Below are 22,320 nucleotides of genomic sequence, written 5' to 3'. Positions count from 1 at the left end.
CCAGGGCCCTCGGTTTCCTAAGCTTCCGAGACCATCAGCCTCAGCTCTTCCAGGACTTGGCGGCATCCACACTGCAAAAGCGGAGGGACTTCCGGCCTGTGACTGCCTATTTGAGGGAACAGGGCATCTCCTACTCCTGGGGTCACCCTTTTAGGATTATCTTCCGCTGGCAGAACAGGTTGGTGCAGCTCCGCTCTCTGAAAGCCGCAAGGGACCTGTTGGGTCTGGAGGAAGATTCGGCTTCGCAGGCGACACAGTCCTCCTCTTCGCGGCGCCGACGCCGCTCTTCATCCTGGCACCGAGTTGGAGCTTCCCCAGAACGGCTGAGACCGGATCATTCTGTTAGCCTCCTGGAGAGGGGAGCGGCGGTGGAGTCGGTGGCCTCGGCCACTCTTGCGGACTCTCAGCGGTCCTCTGGTGCGGCGTGATCCCTGCCTTCTTTGATGTTCGGGCGCCGGAGCGCCTCTGTCCCTGCCCTGGGGTACTATGGTACTTTTGGAGAAGACACCCCGGGCCTTGGCCCTGGGGGCCCTTGTTCTGGAGCCCCCACCCCGATACCAGTCTGATGTGGACCCTGTGCCCTGTGCCCTGTGGCCCATTGGAACTGCCGAACCTTCGTTTCAGGTTATGGGCCTGGTGCTCTCTGTTTTTTGTGTTGGGGTTGTTTCCGGGGGGCGGGTTGGTTGGTGCTCTGCAAGTAGTTGTAATGGCAGTGCGCTTTGGGTTGAGAGGGGTGTTGGGGGGGGTGGTGGTGGCGACCTTGAGTGTTGACTGTATGATGATGGTGACTTCAACGGTGTTTGCTCCCGCGGCTCTTGTTTTGATCTGCCTGATAACTCCCTCAGCTCTTATTCTTCTTGGAGGAGTGTCCGTCCTGGGTGGTTCGAGGAGTAGGCGGGCGGCCCCCTTCCTGTGGTTAGGGCTGGAGTCTTGCCCCTGGTTTCCCTTGCTTGATTGTCCTCGATGGTCTTGGGCTCCACAGTGTGGCGAAGGGTTGCCTGGGCTGAGTGACTTTCTAGAGTGTGCATGGCGTGGGATTTCAATTTACCATTATGCCTGTTAGCATAGGCACTTGGAATGTCAAAGGCCTTAACTCCCCGCAAAAGCGACAGAAGCTTTGGAAGTACATTTTGGACCATCATTTGGATGTGGTTGCTCTCCAAGAAACCCACTTAGCTAGGAGGGACGAACTGAGACTTCGTCATAGACAGTTCCCTCTTATCTATAGGGCTTCCGCGACCACGAAGCATAGAGGGGTGGCCCTTCTCTTCCGGGCTTCCCTACATTTTCAACCTGTGGGGGTGAGTGCTGATAGGGAGGGCCGCTGGCTTATGGTGAAGGGGATGTTACATGGCCGCCTCTGTACTTTTGCAGTGCTATATGCTCCAAATACAGGCCAGAATGGCTTTTTGCAAGGTTTGCTGGACAAGGTTGGGGACTTTGTGGAGGGGCATTTGTTTTTGCTGGGAGACTTCAATATGGTGTGGGACAGGGACTGGGATAGCTCTGGTGCGCGTAGAGCGGACACTGGCGTTTTCACGGAAGGAACTAAACACCAGGTGAGTGATCTGGGGCTCATAGACAGCTGGCGCTTTATTCATACGCAGGCTAGGGACTACACCTTCTTTTCTAGCGTTCATCGCTCGTACTCCCGCATTGACTATATCTTGGTTAGTCAGGCTCTTCGGGGGGATATACGACTGTCTGCTGTCTTCCCACTCTCAGTGTCCGACCATAGCCTGGTGGTTCTGGGGCTACATTGGACCGCTGGGGGGGACGGTTGGCGTAAGTGGTACTTTCCGGCCGCTCTTGTCAGAGACGAGCTGTCTTGTAAGGCCCTGCGCAAGGCTATTGGCGAATTCTTTCTCCTCAATCCTCCTTCGGATACCTCGGTATATAACACGTGGGACGCGTGCAAGGCCTCCTTGAGGGGCACGTGCCTTGCTCTTAACGCGAACCTGAACAAGCTGAGACGCGAGGAGCGGGAGGCCCTCGAATCGGAACTTGCCACCCTGGAACAGGCCCATAAGGCGAACCCTTCCAGGGTGACTCTGCGCCCCCTGACGGCGGTGCGAGGGAAGCTGAGGGCCCATTATAACAACAGGGCGGAGTTTACTCTTTTGCGTCTGCGACGTGCCTCCTACTCCCAAGGCAACAAAATTGGGCGCCATCTTGCACGGCAACTTCGTGACAAACGCGAGCGAGATTATATAGGGGGTATACGTGACCACGCGGGCTCTGTTCAACATAGGGACGCGGACAAGGCAGCCGTCTTTGGGCGCTTCTATTCGGAACTTTACGCGGGTGATGCTCTCGATCCGGAGGCTCAATCCGAGTTTCTGGAGGGTTTGCCTCTTCCGAAAGTCTCTACGGAGTGGAACGACTTGCTGTCCTCCCCCTTCACGCGAGAGGAGGTACTGGATGCCATCAAAGGTCTGAAGCTGCATAAGGCCCCTGGGCCTGACGGCTACACGGCCCTCTTCTACAAGACGTTCGCGGCTGACGTTTGCGACTATTTAGTCTCTCTCTTCAATGCCATGGCGACTGATGGTAGGACCGCGGACTCTATGGCCGAGGCGTTGATTACTGTTATCCCCAAGCCAGGGAAAGATCCCACTTCTTGTACATCTTATCGCCCAATAGCGCTTCTCAATCTTGACGCTAAATTGTACTCCTCCATATTGGCGGGCAGACTGCAGGACCTGATGCCTGCCCTGATCCACCCTGATCAATCTGGGTTCATTAAGGGTAGGCAGACTCACGATAATCTGCGCCGCGTTGTCCACCTCATTGAAAAAGCGGAGCGGTTCCGCGTGCCTGCGGTATTGATCGGACTTGACGCGGAGAAGGCCTTCGATCGTGTCGATTGGGGGTTTTTACACAAGACTCTGGTGGCCTTTGGGTTTTCGCCCCACTTCGTGCGAATGATCGAAGCTAACTACAGTAGCCCTACTTCCCGAGTGTTGGTCAACGGCCATAGATCCGGAAGCTTCCGCCACTCCAGGGGGACTCGCCAGGGATGTCCCCTCTCGCCTCTCCTCTTCGCTCTTAGCATAGAGCCGTTGGCGTTGGCGGTGCGGGAGAATGAGCGGATTCTGGGGCTTCCTTTTGCGGGAGAGCAGCATAAGATCTCGCTCTTTGCCGACGATATCTTGTTGTCCGTTCGTGACCCAGCGTTGTCACTCCCCTTTGTTCACTCGGTACTCTCCGCCTATGAGGGTGTTGCAGGATTTCGGGTTAATCTTGATAAGTCCTACCTCTTGAATTTGACCCTGTCACCGGAGGAGGCACAGCGGATCCGGTCGCTTACCCCGCTTCCATGGGCGTCTTCATCCTTGCTCTATCTGGGAGTGCGGCTGACTCCCACCATAGGTGCCCTGTTCCAAGCTAACTTCCCATCCATCCTGTCTTCGACTCGGGCTGAACTGGAGCGATGGAAGCCCAAATTTATTTCATGGCTGGGCAGGATCCATGCACTCAAAATGGTTCTCCTCCCCAAGCTCTTATATCTGTTTCAGGCATTACCCATCCCGATAGGGCTGGACTTCTTTCGCCGATTGAAGTCCATGATGCTGAAATTTGTTTGGCAGGGTGGCCGAGCGCGACCTCCGTTTGTGGTTCTTCGACGCCCGCGATTGGAGGGTGGAGTGGGCTTTCCAGATATGCATCTGTATTACAAAGCTGCCCAATTGAGAATTTTGGTGGAGTGGTCCCAACAGCTTTCGGAGAAACATTGGCTCCATATGGACCGGAGTGTCGCGGGTCGCTCCATCTGGGATTTGGCCTGGAAGCCCAAGATGGACCGACCAAGAAATGCGTACATTAGCACCCCCACGAGCACGGTTTTGAAGGTTTGGGATACGATAAGCGGCGATGACCGTTGGACCACATTCCCATCACCATTCACCCCCATCCATTTTAACCCGGCCTTCCCCCCTGCTCTGTCGGAGGGTCCGTTTGAGACTTGGAGGGAGGGTGGCTGCAGGGCCCTCACCCACCTATTCCATGGCACCGCTCCCTTCACTTTCCACAACTGTATGAGGGACTATGGAGTTCTACCTACGGAGCGCTATAGACATCTCCAGCTCCTGCACTGGGCGACGTCGCCAGCAGTTGTGGACGCCGCCACCAGACCTCTGACGAAATTTGAGTCCTTTCTTCTCCGCACTTCCACCATGAGAGGGGCGATCTCTTTTCTGTATAGATTACTCTTGGATACTACTGTGTCCCCGCGGCCGCGCTATCAGGAACACTGGGAGTCCGCCCTGGGGAGGGACATCTCCGTCACCGAGTGGCAGGGATTATGGCGGGATGTAACGGCACATAACCACTCAACTGACCTCAGGGAGGCCCACATGAAACTCATCTTTGACTGGTACTTATATCCGTCTAAACTACACCGCATATTTCCAACTACCTCAGATAGATGCTGGCGGGGTTGTGGGATGCTGGGAGACTTTAGCCATATATGGTGGGACTGTCCCACCATTCGGCCGTTCTGGGCCGAGATCCTCTCCCATTTGAAGGATATTCTGGGCTATCCGATCCCTGATTCCATGGCCTTTGTCCTATTGGGCCTAAGAGATCCGATGCTTGAACACCAAACTAGGGCGGATAAGCGTGTCATGTGGTTGTGTTTGGGTGCGGCTAAGATGACTTTGGCAGCTGCTTGGAAGTCCCCATCTACCCCGGCTATTTCCCTGTGGCATGCCCGGTTATGGCGTTTGTTGAGCATGGAACGTCTATCTGACATATTCCGGGGGAACTTTAAGAATTTTATGTGCAATTGGGGCCCACTCGTGAGATTTCTGTCCCGAGGCCTGCCTTCGGCGGTCTGCCCATCAGCGCTGAGGTCCCTCCATCTCTTTCAAATTTGAGCACTTAAGGGTGGTCATCCGTGCATTGCGGGAGTCACTGTGTTGGTCTGTGAGCTTGACTGTCGCCACCACTGGGGGGGAGGGTGTGAGGGGTGGTTGTGGGAGGGGGGGTAGTTGGGGTAGTTAATTTTTGGTTCATTCTCCTGTTACGACTTGCCTGGCTCTGGGGTTGGTCATTGGACCTCGGCTGAGGTTGGGGCTGCCTTTATTAATCACGACCACTGCATCCACGGCTGGGGCACCGGGACTGATCTGAACGCTGTGCTGGGCGGCCTTCTGGCCCGAACCCTGTTGCTTTGCCTGGCTGCTGACATCTTGTGGTGGACTTGGAGTTCTACTGCCCCCCCCTTTGCGAATGCTTACCTCCCCGAATTTTTTGCTCCCCCTGTGTGGGGATTTGTGGTGATATGTCGCCTGTTTTTCCTTTCCTCTTTCTTCTCCTCTTGCTCTATTTCCCTTCCCCCTTTCCGATTCACTTGCATATTACAAAATAAAAATTAAAAAAAAAAAAAACAACTTCCCGACCCAACCACACTTTCAAATCTACTCCCCATTTCTCTACTTCCGGCACTGTGTAAAATCACAGAATCAATAGTAAATAAACAACTTACACGCTTTTTGGAAGACACCGAAGTATGGCATCCTAACCAAGCAGGTTTTAGGGCCCAACATTCCACGGAATCAGCTCTCCTGTTCACTACTGAAACTATCCGCTCAGCCTTAGATCAGGGTAAGAAGGCCATCTTGATATTATTAGATCTGTCGGCGGCCTTCGACACGGTCTCGCATACCATCTTAATAGACCGGCTAACAACATCTGGCGTTACAGGCATAGCCCTGGAGTGGATAAAGAATTTCCTTAGTGACAGGAGACTAGTGGTGACCTTGGGGGAATTCCGTTCCAGTGAGAAACCACTGACAACGGGAGTTCCTCAGGGATCCAGTTTGAGTCCGACATTATTTAATGTCTGTACCGCACCTCTGATAAAGTTATTATCGTCATTTGGCATGGATGTAATAGCATATGCCGACGATACACAACTCATCCTGGTAATGGATAAAGACAACCAGGTATGGGAGGAAAAACTCAAATGTTGCTTAACGGCCACATTCGACTGGATGCGGAGAAACCACCTAAAATGTAACACAGGCAAGACTGAGTTCATGCCAATAGGTCAAAAGAACGAATTCATTCCCAGATTATGGTGGCCGGAGAAGGCAGAAATACCACCTCATACCACCATCTTGGCTCGTAACCTTGGGGTACACTTTGATGCTGACCTGTCTTTTAAACATCAGGCTGCAAAAGTAGCAGGCACCTGTTTTGGGGTGATAAAGGGGCTCAGGAAGTTCTTTGACCTGCTGCCCTTTGAGGCAAGGAAAACAGTTACGGTGGCACTGGTGACATCACGCATTGATTATTGCAACAGCCTGTATGCTGGCACTAACGAAGTGGTCACCCATAAACTCCAGATGGTACAGCACGCGGCAGCAAGGCTGGTTTTAAAATGGCCGAGAAAATCCTCAGCAACCAAGGCCCTCAACGCATTACATTGGTTGCCTATAACTAAAAGGATCCTATACAAAGTGCTTGTAATCACCTTTCGAGCTGTCCACGATCTAGGCCCTCTCTATCTGAGGAAAAAATTCACAAGATACTGCCCAACCCGAGCATTAATATCCCTTAATGCTAATCTACTGACCGTCCCAGGGTTTAGACTTAAAACTCGAGGGGGCAAATCCCTGTCGGTACTAGGTGCAAAAGCGTGGAATGTCCTCCCCCCACACCTAAGAGCGCTAGACAAAGAACAAGATTTCCGTAAACAACTAAAATCCTGGATCTTCAAGCTCCCAGACATAACGGCCAGAGCTTTAGTGTGATCCCGGCCTTGGTCAAATCGAGCATTAATGTAACATCTTTTACTAGGGTGACTATGCAGTGGCGCCGAGATGCTCCTTGGAGCGATTGTTGCGCGGTATAAATGGGCAATTACATTACATTACAAGACGTCCAGTGGTCTGGGAAACACGGTAGGTGCCTGAAACTTCGCGGAGGGCAGGACTAGAATTCCCACAAAGCATTAGACCATCCCTCAGATGGCCTGATGGCCAGTGATTCTTCGGATCCAAAGCGTTGTTTTACCTGGGACTAGTGCCACTAGTCCAGGGGAGTCTAGCTTTGCTTCTGGTTCTCACTGGGTTCCCTCTGTTTGGGGAATCGAGTTTTAGCCTAGGACGAGTATCGGCCGTGCAGTACCAGGAGTGTTGCCAATGGTGCAGGTAATCCCTCTTTAGGTTTACACAAATCTTGTTGTTGCAGAAGCTGGTCTCTTTTTGTCCTCTTTGATGCAGGTTGGTTAAGAATTGAGTTTCTGGTGTCAGGTGTGGCCCTTAAATCCTAGATTTAGGGGTGTGGGTGCAAGTAGCCAATGGGCTACTAGCCCCAGCGGCCAAGCCGCCCCTGAAGTGACCACATCCGGGGGTGTAGGTCACCTTTTCTACCCAGAACCCACTATTCTACCACCTTTAAAAATGGCAGAAATCTTCCTTAGCTGTACAGACCAGGCAGCCCTGGTTACACATCCTGAATACCTAATTTTCCCACCTGTCCGGGTGTAAAAATGCCTTGCGGGGGGAAGGCCTATTTCTTCCTTCGAGAGGCAGCCTGGTTGCATATCACAGGCGGTGCAGCCTTTAAGGCTCACTACCTTGATGAGCCACTTCACTAGCCATCCTGTCAGGGAGGGAGGTGTGACTTCCATCCCGTCCAGGCCATTATTATTTCTGACTCTGGGGAGGGTTCACACCTCCTGGCAGGGTGTCAGATTCCTGCCTTGGCAGCAGCAAGCTCAGGCTGTCAGTCCCTGGAGAGGCTGAGTCAACCAGGTGGGCAACCTCTAAGGTAGCCACCTGGGTGCACGCTACATCACCCTCAACACAAGATTCATGTCAGGGGTGATGAGGCATGTTGTTTGATCCAAACATGACATATTTAAGTAGTACTATAACGGGTTTGCCCGGGTGCCAACCCATGTTATCCTATGGACCGTACATCACTTATTGTGTTTTTTAAAGGTAAAGGCCCCTATAGGTAAATGTAACCTTCCACTTACATGTCCACACCTTTAATATAATGCAACCTGCCTCCTGAATTAGGAGGCGTTCCTTAGGGGTGTCTGGCATACATTACATATAGTGCATTGACACGGCCCGATGCTAAACACTTCTGGGTAAATTGTGGAACTTGATGCCAGCGGCAAATAGGCATCCAGATATTTGGGGACCTTTCATTTCCAACCTTCACAGACTGGCAAATCCAGACGTACCCCTGGAGGGTTCCCCCCCTACTGAATCTCAGGTTACCGAGATTGATCTTGGCACGATTGATCGCTGACACTCGATTGACCATTCGCAAGCCACATAGAAACTGGTGCCACTGTTTCATTTCAAATATTATAATGGGATGTGCATTATTTTATGGCCTTCCAGGGATGTCAATGTATCAATGTTTGCTGTGCATGGCGCATTATTCGACAATTTGGTGTTTGTGTTATGCCAAGTCTTCAATAAAAAACTTAAATTAAAAAATAAAATAAAATAGTGCATTGACTTTGCCACACATGGTGAGGGTAAAAGTTGAGTTTGAGCAGTTTACACTGCTCCTGCAGTATACAATGGCAGGCCTGCTGTCAGTAGTTTACTTGAGTCACTCAAGCAAGCCTGAAAACAGTGCTTCAGGCCCTGGTGACACCTTTAACACCCATTCCCTAGGTATCAATGGTACCATATACTACTAGAGATTTATAATGGGGTTAAATTATTTTGCCAATTGGGGTTACCAAGTCACATACATCAGTTTTAAGGAGAGAGCACTGAAACTGGGGTCTGGACAGCAGGCGCCAGTGCGCTTTCAGAGTCATAACCATCAGCATTGCAGCAAAAAGTGAGATTATGACCATACAAAAAGGGCTCTTTCCTCCATCTGACAATTCCTAAATGATTTGTTTCTGTAGCCCTCCTCTAACCTGGAGAAAATGTGTTTCCATACGCATGGTTTGAGAGTGGGTTTGGAAAATCATGTGTAATGTGTCAAAAGTATTTGAAGTTGTAGGCAAATCAACACTAGTTAAAACACATTTTAGCAAAGTCTAGCAAAAGCAATTGAATTATCAAATGTTTTATTCAAGTCACTCAATCATAACATGAGTACAACAGGCAGTGCAAGTTTTTCTCACACACACAACATAAAAACATACACAATGTACACCAGGGGCATCAGCAGAGCAGAGTACCATCACATATTCAAGGCTATCTGCAGCTGAGGCACAAAGCAAGCTTTTCTGGTCTTTGAGCATCTTAAGCTTTTATATAGAAATGAAAAAGAGAGGCTGTGTTATCACTGTAGAGGGCACACATCACTTACAACGCCTCAATTGTAGTAGAGCGTTCAGTTCTGGTGGCTACGTATGGAGTGGTGTGCTTTTTTCTAGGGCCCACTTCTAGAATTTTGGGTTCTGCAGACTTCGTGGATTATTATGGCAAGTATCTAAAGCAACATCTGAACTGCTGTATTCTGATGACTCGCCAAACGATTACTACCACTTTAAAAAACACCTTTGAGAACCAGAGTTGAATTCAGGCCAGATGTTCAGGGGGGAAAATATACAGATTGCTGAGAGCGTAATAGTTGGCAACATGGTTATGAGTAGTAGGGTGGGGAGATAAAAGCAATAGTGCCACAAGTGGGAAAGAAAGGGAATATATCATAGGAACTGGAACTCAGAAACGGAAAGCCTTTGTTGTGAGTGAACTAAAAATAGACTCCAATGGATACAGCTCCTTTTCAGTCATGATTAGAATACTCCTTGAAGTGGCAAATGGATGTGCACAAAGGAGGACCAGTACATACCGCTTACAATAATGTGGACTGCAAAGCGCTCTGCCAGAGGGCAAGATATGCGAAGATTCCTCGAAACTTCCTGTCTTACAGTCTTGTAAAAGCAGTGCAACAGTCTCCCCCACAAAAATAACATCAGAGCAAATACCAGGTATTTTAGGGAAGGATTAGACAGAAAAAAACAAGTTGTGTGAGATGGAACACGTCAAGGTGGGCTGGTTGTAGCTCTACACTACATTGGAAATCCTGGAACACCAACTATCCCCAAGTCAACAGTCTATGTGCAGTAGGCCAGATGGAATCTCATCATGGAGCTGCTTGCAGTGCTTGTCCCTCACCACTAGAGTGTGACCTAGCAGTTCTACATAGCAACATGCGATGGTCTGCCATCTGTCAGCTCCTTCTTAAATTTGGAGAACCTTGAGCTATAATAGCGGGGGCATGAAGTGAATAAAGGCTTTAGACTGAACCTAAATGGGCCTTGGAGAAATACTTTTTCCAAGATACCTTTAAAAAGGAAAACGTTTTTCAAGATGTTAGATTTAGCTTAAACCTAGCTCCAGGCACAGTGGGGTCCTTTATAGGTGTACTTTTCATTAAAGTGGAACATCACAAACTAGAGGTGCTGGACAAAGAACCGTATGGTGTTGGCCCCATATCACATCTAATAAGAGAAACCGGGATGTAGGCAGACAGCAACATTTGATTAGGACAGATCTGGATAAAGCAATGATCAAATGTGTTTTTAACATATTTACATAACAAATCTTACAAATCAGGGAATAAAGTAGTTTACCTCGCACACCATTTTAGTAACGTGTCAAAGCCAAAATTAGAAATCGAATCCTTAGGCTCCAAGGTCAATAACTCTTTCTGATGGGGATAGGTTGTATTTAATTCCTTCACACTACCGTTGACAATTTGTGGATGCAGTCTACCACAGACAACTTGTTGGCTAATGTTGGAAGGTGGTTTATTAGTAGGTGTAGGCAGGTACCTACCACTAGTATCAAGACCAAAATCACAATATAAGGTCCAGTCAAGGTCTCAATAAATTTTTACCTTGGTCGGCCCTTGGTAACAGGCTGCGAACAGGCAGGCTTAACTTAGGAGACAGATGTGTAAAGCATTTAAAACACCAATACATTAAATAAGTAAGACCCAAAGCATTTAAATTCATCACCAATTTATAAAAATAAGAAATATTTGTATGATTAAAATGAAACCAAAATGACAAGAATCCAATGGAGGGAACAAGAGATATGAATTTTTAAAGATTAAAAGTAAAACCTGCGCTTAGAAGCAAATAGCGCTCAAAGGGTGAAAAAAGGTTGCGCTGGTCCAGGAGAAAGTCAAGAGTTCAGGCCACCCACGATGTAACACTTTTACACTTACTTCCAAAAGTGTTTCTTTTTGCAGGAACGTGGTCCACAGCACCAGTCAAAGGGTCTGAAGCTCCACTTTGCCTCTTGGGGTCTTAGACTACAACTACTACAGTGCACATGGTCAATCCAAGTAAAATCCAGGTGAAGCTTGTTCAGCTGGAGTTGTTCTAGTTGTTGATGTTGCAGGTGGCCCTTCGTGCTCTTGTCCACCTGTCGCTGATCAGGGAGTCCACTCCTTATCTTTTAAGACAGCCAAAGTCCTTTCGTTGTGAATTCTTGTGAGTACAGCACATGCAGTCCTTAGGAGTGCAGTCCTCTCTTGCGTATTTGAAGAGTCCAGCAGGGCCAGCTCTTCTTCTCCAGACGTTTCTTTTGGGTCTTTGAGTTGCTCCTTGGGGAGTTGGTACTACAAGACTCACAATGCACCTGACCAAATCATTAAAAGCCCATGGAACGCAGTCCAGCTTGATTTTTCTTGGTGGAGATGAAGCAGGTGGGGCTTGTTTAACCTGTTGCTTTGAGGGAGTCCACTCCTTCAACTTTCAGAGCAAGGCATAGTTCTGTTTGGGCAGAGACCAAAGTGTGCAGCAGGTGCAGTCCTTATGAGTGCTGTCCTCTCTTCTGTAGTCCAAGGGTCCAGCAGGGCAGTCCTTCTTCTTCTTGTACTTTCAATGCAGGAAGCCGAGTTGCCGGACAGCTCTCCCATATTTATCCATGCTTCTAGGGTGACCAAACCTACAGGTGTGGCTAACTTTCCCTAACACTCCCCTTCCAGCTTCTATGCTAATTCAATTACTGGGGCTCCCATATGGCAGGGGGTACAGGAAGTGGGGTGGGCCTAATCCTGCCCTAAACTGTCATTCCCTTTCTGAAGACCAGTTTGGCTACCCAGCCCCTTTGCCTCTTGCTCTACAGCTGCAGATCTCCTCTCACCAGACATCTCCTTTGTCTCCATGCAGGCCACTTCACACCTCATCAGAGCAGTTTGGCTCAGCCTGTCAAATGCTGGCCACCCAGGAAAGGCTACCAGAAGGCTGGATTTTGGCACAACAGAAAAGCAAGCTGCATAACTTCTTTTCTGTCATAGTTCAAATAAATCCAACCGTGGCAAGTTGTTGGATTAATTCCGACTATTATTTTGACACCTTGAAGTACCATTTTAGCTCGATCCTGTCAACAGTTAGCCTATGGAACTAATGTGCTATGAAATTGTCAGTTTTTCCCTCACCAGGGCCTATAAAACATATTTTATAATCTCCCTAGTAATAGTTACAAGGCACCTTTATATGTAAAAATACGACAATTCCAAAGTCGAATTTGCATATAATTTTAATTTAAAAGCAGGCTGCAAAGGAGGATAGACTTTTAAAATGACAGCAGGCTACACAGCAGTGCACATTTAAGTGCATAAAAATCCGCTGGGATTCTAAACCTACATGCCCTAACATATACCAGGGTCTAGGCTGCCAGGGCCAATTATTATTATTATTTATTATTTAGCGATTTGTAAAGCGCCTGGTGACCCGAAGGCATCCCCGCGCTGTTAAATTAGTGTAGACCGAAGAGGAGGGGATATGTAGTGGGTACTATTTGGGGAAAAGGAAGGTTTTCAGTCTTTTACGAAAGAGTGGGTAGCAGGGTTCCAGACGGAGGCTGCGGGGGAGTGAATTCCATCCTGAGGACGCTTTTACCGCAAAGCGTCGACCACCGGTGCGTACTTTTCTGAATCTGGGGACAATGGCCAGGCGTTCGTTATCTGAGCGCAGACGTCTAGGGGCTTTATAGGGGGGGATTGTAATTATACCTAATTACTATGCACTTTTAATAGGAGCACAATCCCTGGGTCTTAATACTAGAGTCCAGGGCACAATCAGAGTCAGAAAAACACCATCTAATAGTCAAAAGCAAGCCGCAAAGTGGGGGGACTGCAAAAAATCCTGGTTTCTCACAATCATCCATTTAAGATTTACAGCAGCAGATATCTGTATCATCAATATAATTGTGTAATAACCACTGTCATGCACTTTTTGTGTCTAATGTCCATTTGTTTGCCCTAATTGCCCTTTTCTTCTGTTTTTCTGTATTTTGGATAAAATTAACATTTTGATATTGGTTTGGATTGGTGCTGGCTGTTGTGGTAGTGTGCATGTTTTTTGGTAAACTGCCATCTTTAATTAGAAAAGTGGAATTATTTCAATTAAAATTGATATGGAATTTGCCTTTTTTACTATGTTCACACTTTGACCTAACATGGAGAAGTTACATAAAAGTATAGCTATTAATATATCAGTGTCTATGCAGTTAACCCCTCCGCTGCGCTGAACGTTCCACGCTGGTGCGGAACGTTCTATTGCGCGGACAGGGCCGTGACGTTCAGCAGACCTGCGCAGCACTACCGAGGTAGTGCACGCAACGTCCGCTGAACATGCGCAGCACTTAACGGGTTAACAAACACAACAAAGAAACAATATCATAAAAATGTTTGAAAGACACAAAAAAGAACAGTGAAAATGTGGTGTAAAAAGAATTATGCAATATCAAATGCACACAAATCTCAATAAAAAGAAACACCCAGAAATGTAGGAAAACGAGTGCATTTGTGACTAAACATGGTAACAGAGCTGTGGTTCTTAGTAAAGAGCACATAGGAAGAGCCCCTTTTCACAGGACATCTGGTGATATTTTATAAAGGGAATTGAGATGCAGATGGAAAATCTCATAGCTGTGTATAATCTCTTACAAGTCACTTATGGCAAAGCTTGTTAGCATTATCACTGCTCTATTTGTATGAATTTTGCATGAAATGAAACCACATTTCAAGTACACTAAAACATTTGATACAGAAAGAACTGGATAGTGCCATCAATTGCCCCCTCTTCAAAAGTATGTGCCTGCTGGAGACTACTTCCTCCAAGACCTACACTGGCCTGGTTGTGATGGTTCAATAGGCAGTCATGGCTGACACCATGGGAGTTTATCACCGAAAGGTGCATTTCATTTGAAATTCAATACACAACTGTACCATAATGGATGTAGTTACAACAGACTCTTGAATGTTAAATTATTTAATCTAAATTTCCAGTAAAATATTTACAGAGACTAAATACAAAAGGAATAAAATAGGTTATTCCAAACAATAAAACCAAAGAAACAAAGGCTAAAATCATTACGGGATTCAGTTTGGAGGCTCATATTAATGTTCGTCACCAGAGCTAACTATTCATTGTAAGTACAAATGATGCCAATCAGTTATCAAGTCAGCATACAACATATCTCATTAAGTCAGTACATGTAGCCAAAGACGGTAAATTTAAAGAGAGACAAACGCTAAAACTTACAAGATAATTGGAGAAGCCGTCGTTCATTCTCAAACACTCTTCATAAATAGGACTGTTGACTATGAAATTGGTGAGATAGAGCCAAAAAGGTTTTGAAGCTTTCTTGTTCGAACCATAGAGCCGCCTGATCTGACCAGCAAGTCGACTTATTTCCTTAAAACAAAAAAAATATAATAAATTATATGCACAACAATAGACCAGACTGGAACATAAAATAGCATATGTATTTGTAAAGCTCACGTTCACCCAAGGGTATCTTGGCGCTGAATAACATATGTTTATCGACCAATTTGATTGTGTATTTAATCAGCCAATAACAAATATACTAATTTTTACATCTGACCTAGAGACATAATTTTAACTATGCCACCAAGCTCGTGTAATCAAAAAGAAAAAAAATCATAAATAATAAATGCATACCTATATACATCTATAAAGGGGCTCTAAATCCACTTGTCTGGTCAACAGTCATTCATTTATTGCCTTTTCCCACTATACCATACAGCATTGGGTAATAGTCACCCCCACTTCAGGCACTGGCTCTGCACCTCCTGGCATTCCACCTTTTCACATCTTCTTATCTGCCTAAAGAGAAGTCCTCTTCAGTGCCATTGCTAGTTAAGTATGTTCCCATAATCAAAGGATGCTTAGTCGACACCGGGACTCGAACTTGGGTCCCCAGTTCCAAAGTCAGCAACTCTAGCAATTAGTCCACAGCTCCTCTCATTACACGTGTCTTCAGAATCCATTGAGTGGGGCTTGGAATTCCACCATATCCTTAGTTCAGTTACACTGCCACAAAGGACAGCGTTTGTTGAGCCCACCTCGTTCTAGTTCTAAACAGAGGATGAGGCCGTGAGATGCATCCTTCACCAAGTTATCATGCCCAACGAGCCTGCTTTGCACAACAAAGGTCCTGAGCATATGGAATGGAAACATGGCTTAGTTTCACTCTCAACAAACCTATCTGGACAAGAGCAATCATTTTCTTATTTGGTGATGTGATATGTAACCTCACCACAGGACATCGCTGATGTAATTACTGATCTCTTCTGTGTATTTAGAGAATAATGGATATCACATATACATTTCCTATCAAAACTGCAGAAATGGGGCATGGCTTGAGCGGCGATGTGAGCGGACGTGCTCTTGTGGAGCTGCCGCTGCCGCTGGCCTCATTATATGCTATCAAGGCGGATTCTGGGGTACCTGGCCTCTCCCCTCTATGCCCCTGAGTGCTGACCGGCTGTAGTCGGGTTTCCACGAGCGGTATTTCAGCGGCGGTGCCCTGTGAGACGCCCTGGGCGGACGGCCGGCTCGGCGCGGACGGAGCCCGCCTTTCCGCCATCTTGGTGCTCTGCTGAGGCAGCTTGCTGCCGGCTGCCGGACAGACGCGGTGAGCGCCGACAGACGTCTGCCTGCCTCCCCCGATCCCTGCAGCGAGGTGGGACTAGCCGGACCGAGTGCCCGTGGACCAGCCTGAGGGGGGAGAATCCTGGCTGTGCCTTCCCGGCTGACTGAGCGCCCGGCGAGGTCGGAGCCCGCCATTCTGCGGCTTTGAAGCGGAGGTCTGGTGCTTGCTGTCTGGGCCAGAGGCTGCACTCCGGGCGCTCCCGTTCTGCGCTGTGCACTGGTAAGAGGGGGCAGCGCCGCGACTGGGGGCCCGACAGCGCTCTGGTGAATGCGGTGCCCCGGGGGCACTTGTCGGAGCAGACGGCGCCCGCCATTTTACCAGCCATGGTATTGGGTGTGCAGTGCCACGGCGGAGAAGCACGGCGGAGAAGCATGGCAGAGGGCAGACCGCTCTAACTGCGACCTGGTGTGGTCTCCCCCTTTGTGGCCCCCTGCTGACATTCGAGCGGATCTGATCTCGGCGAGCAGCTCTCGGCATCGACTGCGGGGAGAAGGAGGGGACAGTGCACGGTGTCCTGGTGGTGCGAGGCGCCCGCTGTCCTGTTGAGGCGGCGCACAGACGGCGTGTGGTGCTCCTACGGCGGTGACCCCTGGCTGCGAGTTTGGAGTGGGGGAGACGCCCTGCAACTGATCGGACTGCCACAAGGTACTTTTGCTCAGTGGGTCCCGGACTGCCTAGACTGCTTTGGGAGGGGTGTGGGGGCCCACTGCTGTCCTGCCGCTGCGAGTGCCGAGTGATCTGGACTTTGGGCCCTTGAGTACCCGGGGTGCAGGCCGGCTCCCTATGCTCCACGCTTGTGCGTTGGCCCTGTGCGCCTCTCCTCCCCCTTGGTTCTGCTTTCACTTGCTACCTGGTGTTGTGGGCTCACGCTGAAGCGGCGGTCTTTGGACTACAGAGGATTCTTCTGACAGCGAGAGGAGACGACGCGCACTAATAAAGGCGCCAGGGCCGATCCAACGACGGCCCCTAAAGATAACACTGTGGTGGCCATGTGGGGCAAGGCAGGGGCGCCGGCGGCCGGAGAGGGTCCATCTCGAGGGGTGGCGGACTCCCCGCCAGTCACCCAGGCGTTCATGGCCGCCTTTATGACTGACCTTAAGACAGAGATTGGCTCCCTGAGATCTGAGGTGCATTCATGCGTTTCCTGAGCTTAAGAGGGAGGTCACGGAGTTAGAAGACCGCGTTGATGGCCTGGAGAGGACTCTGGACACGCGCACAGAAGACCAGGAACATCTGTGGCAGCGCCTGACAGCCCTTGAGGAACAAAACATTGAGCTCCAGATCAAGCAGGAGGATTTGGAAAACAGGGGTCGGCGCAACAACCTCCGTATTCGTGGCGTGCCACTCGGCGAAGAGGGGAAGGACGTGATGGACTACGTGGCGCAGCTTCTCCATGAGGTCCGAGGAGACGAGGACGTATCACCCCCCACTCTTGACCGGGCGCATCGAGTGGCGGCTCCTGCGGGGAGATCGGGCCTCCTACCGGACATCCTCACCAGGGTGCACTTTTTTGTCGAGAAGGAGGAGATTTGGAAGTGCGCGAGGGACAAGCCTGACCTCCAATACAAGGGCCATAAGATTCAAATCTTCCAGGATTTGGCGCCTAATACCTTGAAGCGCAGACGTGCATTCCGCCCGGTGACGGAGAAGCTGCGGAGCATGAACATTCCATACCAGTGGGGCCACCCCTTCGTGCTTATTTTCCAGTGGGAGGGTAGGCGCAAAGCTCTAAGATCCTACAATGAGGCGGCGCGGCTTCTCCATCTCACGTCCTCTCCCCCGGAGAGCCCTTCTAGACCTTCGTCCCGTAAGAGAACGCCGACTGGACCTGATTAGACCACGGTGCCGAGGAGACGGCGCACTCCGCCTGTTGAGGAACCCACACACAGCCAGGCTAGACAGGACGTTATTGCCCACATTAGAGCTATTGAGGAGGCCGTGGCTGATCCCGAGGGGCGCTCTCCCAAGACGCACCCTCCTACGCCGTGAGGATGGCGCTACACTTGCTGCATTCCTCCTGAGGTACTGTTCTCATGTTTCCTTCTGCAGACAAGGGGTCGAGGGGCAGGGGGGGGGGTCTGATGGGCTCCTGATTCCTCTACACTGGGCCTGGGGCGGTGGGGGCTCCATATCTCCTGGTGCGTTCTGATAGCCATGTCCCCTTTCAACTGCCCCCTGGGGAGTGACATCCCGACGTTTTTGACGCGTGGCGGTATTTTTCCCCGGATAAGAGAGAGTACTCTTTTTATTCGAGCGCCCACCGCTCTTATTCTCGCATCGATTATATGTTCCTATCCCATGACCTCCACAGGGATGTGGTGGAAGTGGAGATGTCGGACATACCTATCTCGGACCATGCGCACGTGGAACTGCTCCTTCGGGATCCGCGGGACTGCCCCCCCCCGAGAGCGGAAATGGTATCTACCACCGCACATCCTTCGAGATGCGGCGTCTGTTGAGGACATTCGCACAGCCATTACCTCCTACTTTGAGACCAACGACCTGCCCGAGACGCCCTTTTCGGTGGTCTGGGACGCCTTTAAGGCCACGATACGGGGCCACATTACATCCCTTGCGATCGCGAGGGCACGAGAGGGGAGGGCGGTGGAAGACGGCTTGGTGAGGGACTTGAAAGTAGCGGATGCGCAGGATCAGGAGGGATCTACCTTGAAGACGAGACGCCACCTGGCGAATCTTCGGGGCCAACTGCGACTGCTGCGTACGAACAGGGCTGAGGGCTCCCTTCTGGCTCTGAAACAGCTGCACTTTGATGGAGGGGATAAGGTTGGAAAACTCTTAGCGAGACGGCTGAGGGTCAAGGCGGCCAGATCCCATATAGCGAATGTGGTGCTCCCTAATGGGTCTCGTGCGACGGCGGCGTGGGACAAACTGCGGGCGTTCCGGGATTATTACGCTTCACTTTACACTGCGGAACCGCCAACCCTTGCCCTGACGGAAGAAGTCTTGGAGCAGTATAGCGGGACGACGTTGCACCCCCTTACGGCTGAGCTTCTGGAGAAGTCGATAACGCGGGACGAGATAGCCTCGTCTCTTAAAGAGCTCAATCTGGGGAAGACGCCGGGCCCCGACGGCTTGCCGCTCTCCTTCTATCGCCTGTTCCAGTCTCAGCTGAGTCCCTACCTCCTTCGGCTCTTCGCCTCTTTTGACGATGGCCAGGGCCCTTCTCCAGACATGGGAATGGCGGAAATAGCCTTAATTCCGAAGCCTGGAAAAGACCCCACACTTTGCTCGTCGTACCACCCGATAGCGCTACTCAATACCGACTTTAAAATATATACCAAGGTGCTGGCTAAACGGCTGGACCCCCATATGCCTGACCTCGTCGACCCGGATCAGGTGGGCTTTATCCGTGGCCGCCAAGGGGCCGATAACGTACGGAAAATTGCGCATTTGGTGGGGAAGGCTCACCACTGGCGGATCCCGGCCTGCCTCCTCTCGTTGGACGCTGAGAAAGCGTTCGACCGGGTGGACTGGTCGTTCCTCCGGGCGGTCCTTTGCAAAGTGGGGCTTGGTCCAAAGATGATCGCCAGGATCATGGCGCCTTACGTTGAGCCAAAGGCTAGGATCCGCGTGAATGGGCGGTTAACTGACCCGATCAACATCAGAAGAGGGACCAGACAGGGCTGCCCTCTCTCGCCCTTACTGTTTGCCTTGGCAATAGAGCCTCTGGCGGATATGATCCGTCGCGACCCGGGCATTCACGGCATTCCGATGGGTGGACAAATCCATAAAGTGGCGCTTTACGCAGACGACCTCATCCTTACCCTTACGGAGCCCCGACAGTCTTTACCGGCGCTCCATGCTGCGCTCTGCGCCTTCGAAGGCGCCTCTGGTCTGAAAATCAATCACAATAAGTCCTGGGTATTTAACCTTACGATCCCTCCATCTGATGTCCCCCCGCTAGAGCAGTTATGTCCGTACCGATGGACCGCTCGCCACATTAGATACCTCGGCCTACTCCTGACCCCCTCACTAGATGGCTGGTCGTCACTTAACTGGAAAGATTGTCGCAGATCAATCCTTGATGACCTGAGGAGGTGGAAGTCACTTATCCCTTCATGGCTGGGAAGACTCAATGCAATTAAAATGTCTATCCTGCCCAAACTCCTTTACCTATTTCAGTGCCTTCCCACGTCTATCCCCTTGCCAAATATCTGAGCCTTGCAAAAAGACTGCACTAACTTCATATGGGGGGGGGGGGGGGGGGGTAAGAGACCCCGCTTCTCCCAAGCACTCCTTATGGCCCAGAGAGATCGCGGAGGGCTAGCATGCCCTAATCTAGTGGACTATTATTGGGCTGCTCACCTGCGATTCGTGGTTGAGTGGGGCACCAGGAGGAGTGAGAAAGGGTGGCTCCATAGGGAAAGGGCGGTCACTGGCCGTACCGTCTGGGATTTGGCTTGGACTCATAAAGCGGGGCGGTCCCCGAGCGCGTATCTGGCGGTGCCCACAAAGACCGTTCTAGACGTGTGGGATAGGATAGCGGTACGGAGGGGTCTCACGACTTTTCCCTCCCCGCATACCCCTATTGAGGGCAACCCGTGGTTCCCACCGGCTTATCGCACCAGAACCTTTTGTAGATGGACACAGGGCGACTACAGAGTCCTTACGGATCTCTTTGATGGGGGCACCTTTAAATCTTTTGCCCATTGTAGGGAGGAATTTCGGCTTCCGCCTGAAGCTGAGCTGCAATATCTCCAACTGCGCCATTGGGCCTTGACGGACGCGATATACCCTGGGGCCACGCGGGACTTTACTCCGTTCGAGCGCCTGGCCCGCTCCTGCACTGACACGAAGGGCCTGATCTCCCAGATATATCAGATATTGCAACACCCTCAGACTCCGCCCTCGCAGCCGTACCAACAACGATGGCATACGACGCTGGGAGCCGATATCACGCCGACACAGTGGACTCGCTTATGGAGAGATATCCTCAAAGTGTACCGCAGCATACCACAGCAAGAAAACGCGTACAAAGTAATGACACAGTGGTATTACACGCCTCAGCGCTTGCATAAAATGTTTTCTTCTTCCTCTCCCGGCTGTTGGAGGTGCCATCATGTGCCTGGGGATTTCCTACACATCTGGTGGAACTGCCCCTTGATCGCTATCATTTGGAAAGAGGTCTTGAGCCACATAAGAGGGGTCCTGGGGTTTCCTTTGCCTGATGCCGCTAGTACAGTGTTGCTGGGAATCAAACCTGCCAATCTGCTCGCTCTGCCCCGAAGTGATTGGACTATATCGTTACAAATGCTGGGTGCTGCCAGACAACTTATTGCCCTGTATTGGAAGAAGGCGGAGGCGCCCCCCCTTGCTGCATGGTTTGGGAGACTCTGGCATGTCATCACTATGGAACTGCTCTCCGCGAGACTGCAGTCTCGCACTACACGCTTTGAGAAAGTGTGGCAGCCCTTGGTGACCTATCTGTACAAAACTGAACATGCGAGAAACATGCCTCCTAGGCTGAGGGCGCTGCGTTTAGTAGATGATGCTGTGATCCCCTTTACCCCACGTAGACCCATGAGGTGATTGCTCTAGAGACCGAAATGTGCTTAATGATGTGTGCCCCGACAGCTGCTCCTCTCCGGGTCCTCTCACTCCCCCTTTCCTGACTTTCTCTTTTCTGCCCTTCTCTCTACTCTCTCTTTGCATTATCCTTATTATTCTGTTGCCTGCCTCTAGGCTCCTGGTTGTATGTTGGACCGCTATGGTCCGATAGTTGTCTTGGTTTTGACCTCTGGTTGGCGCCCGATCCTAAGGGCCCGACCCTATGCGTGGTGACATTTAGGCGTGGTGGACAGCAAACTTTACTCTTTGACGCGGCCGGCCCGATTGGGTTGTAGGCGGAACGCTGTGTATGAGATTGAAGAGATTACGGACCATGTAAACACAGTATGTTATTGCAATTTTTTTCATGACGCGGCCGGCCCCTTGGGGGTTGTAGGCTTATCGCTGTGTACCTGTCACCTTTTCCTCTGCGTACTCCCTTTTGGGGGTAAAATAAAAACAGACGTTGAAATATAAAAACTGCAGAAATTACATGTTGTTGGATATCTCCATCTCCACTTTTAACATCTTGACATCCTCACAAAGGATCCATAAATACGGCATTGTTTCCACTGTCAACAAACAACTGTGGAAAGAGCAATCTTCAGCAGAACCTGTGATTACATCATCAGTGACAATGATTATGTCAGTGGTGGTGTGATAAGTAATGTCACCAGTGATTTTATTTCTGATGTCGTCCACGTATAAAGATGGCACATGTTGCTGCAATTACACTCACTAATAACAAATATTCGGACAAGCACTCATTATAATCCTTCGTAGGCTGTCATGTCCCTTTCAACATTTAGATGTTTGTACAATGTACACAATGAGAAATTAG

At 50.1% G+C, this 22,320-nt stretch overlaps 1 protein-coding gene across 2 annotated transcripts in view; it reads right to left on the bottom strand.

Annotated features, from left to right (window-relative positions):
* Positions 1-22,320, bottom strand: part of TRMT10B (tRNA methyltransferase 10B) — a 235,137-nt gene that overhangs the window by 160,621 nt on the left and 52,196 nt on the right. Inside the window, exons 1-2 of one of the 2 annotated variants that reach the window (XM_078676312.1) lie at positions 15,707-16,941; positions 14,498-14,650 (exon numbers count right to left, since the gene is read on the bottom strand). In XM_078676312.1, the coding sequence (XP_078532438.1) occupies positions 14,498-14,650; positions 15,707-16,045 (492 nt within the window). In that variant the 5' untranslated portion in view covers positions 16,046-16,941. Of the gene's footprint in view, positions 1-14,497; positions 14,651-15,706; positions 16,942-22,320 lie in introns of those variants that run through there. The other variant, XM_078676311.1, reaches the window with a different exon arrangement.

Source organism: Lissotriton helveticus, chromosome 2_1 (assembly GCF_964261635.1).
Source record: "Lissotriton helveticus chromosome 2_1, aLisHel1.1, whole genome shotgun sequence".
NCBI classification, from domain to species: domain Eukaryota; kingdom Metazoa; phylum Chordata; class Amphibia; order Caudata; family Salamandridae; genus Lissotriton; species Lissotriton helveticus.
This window is presented reverse-complemented; position numbering and strand designations above follow the sequence as displayed.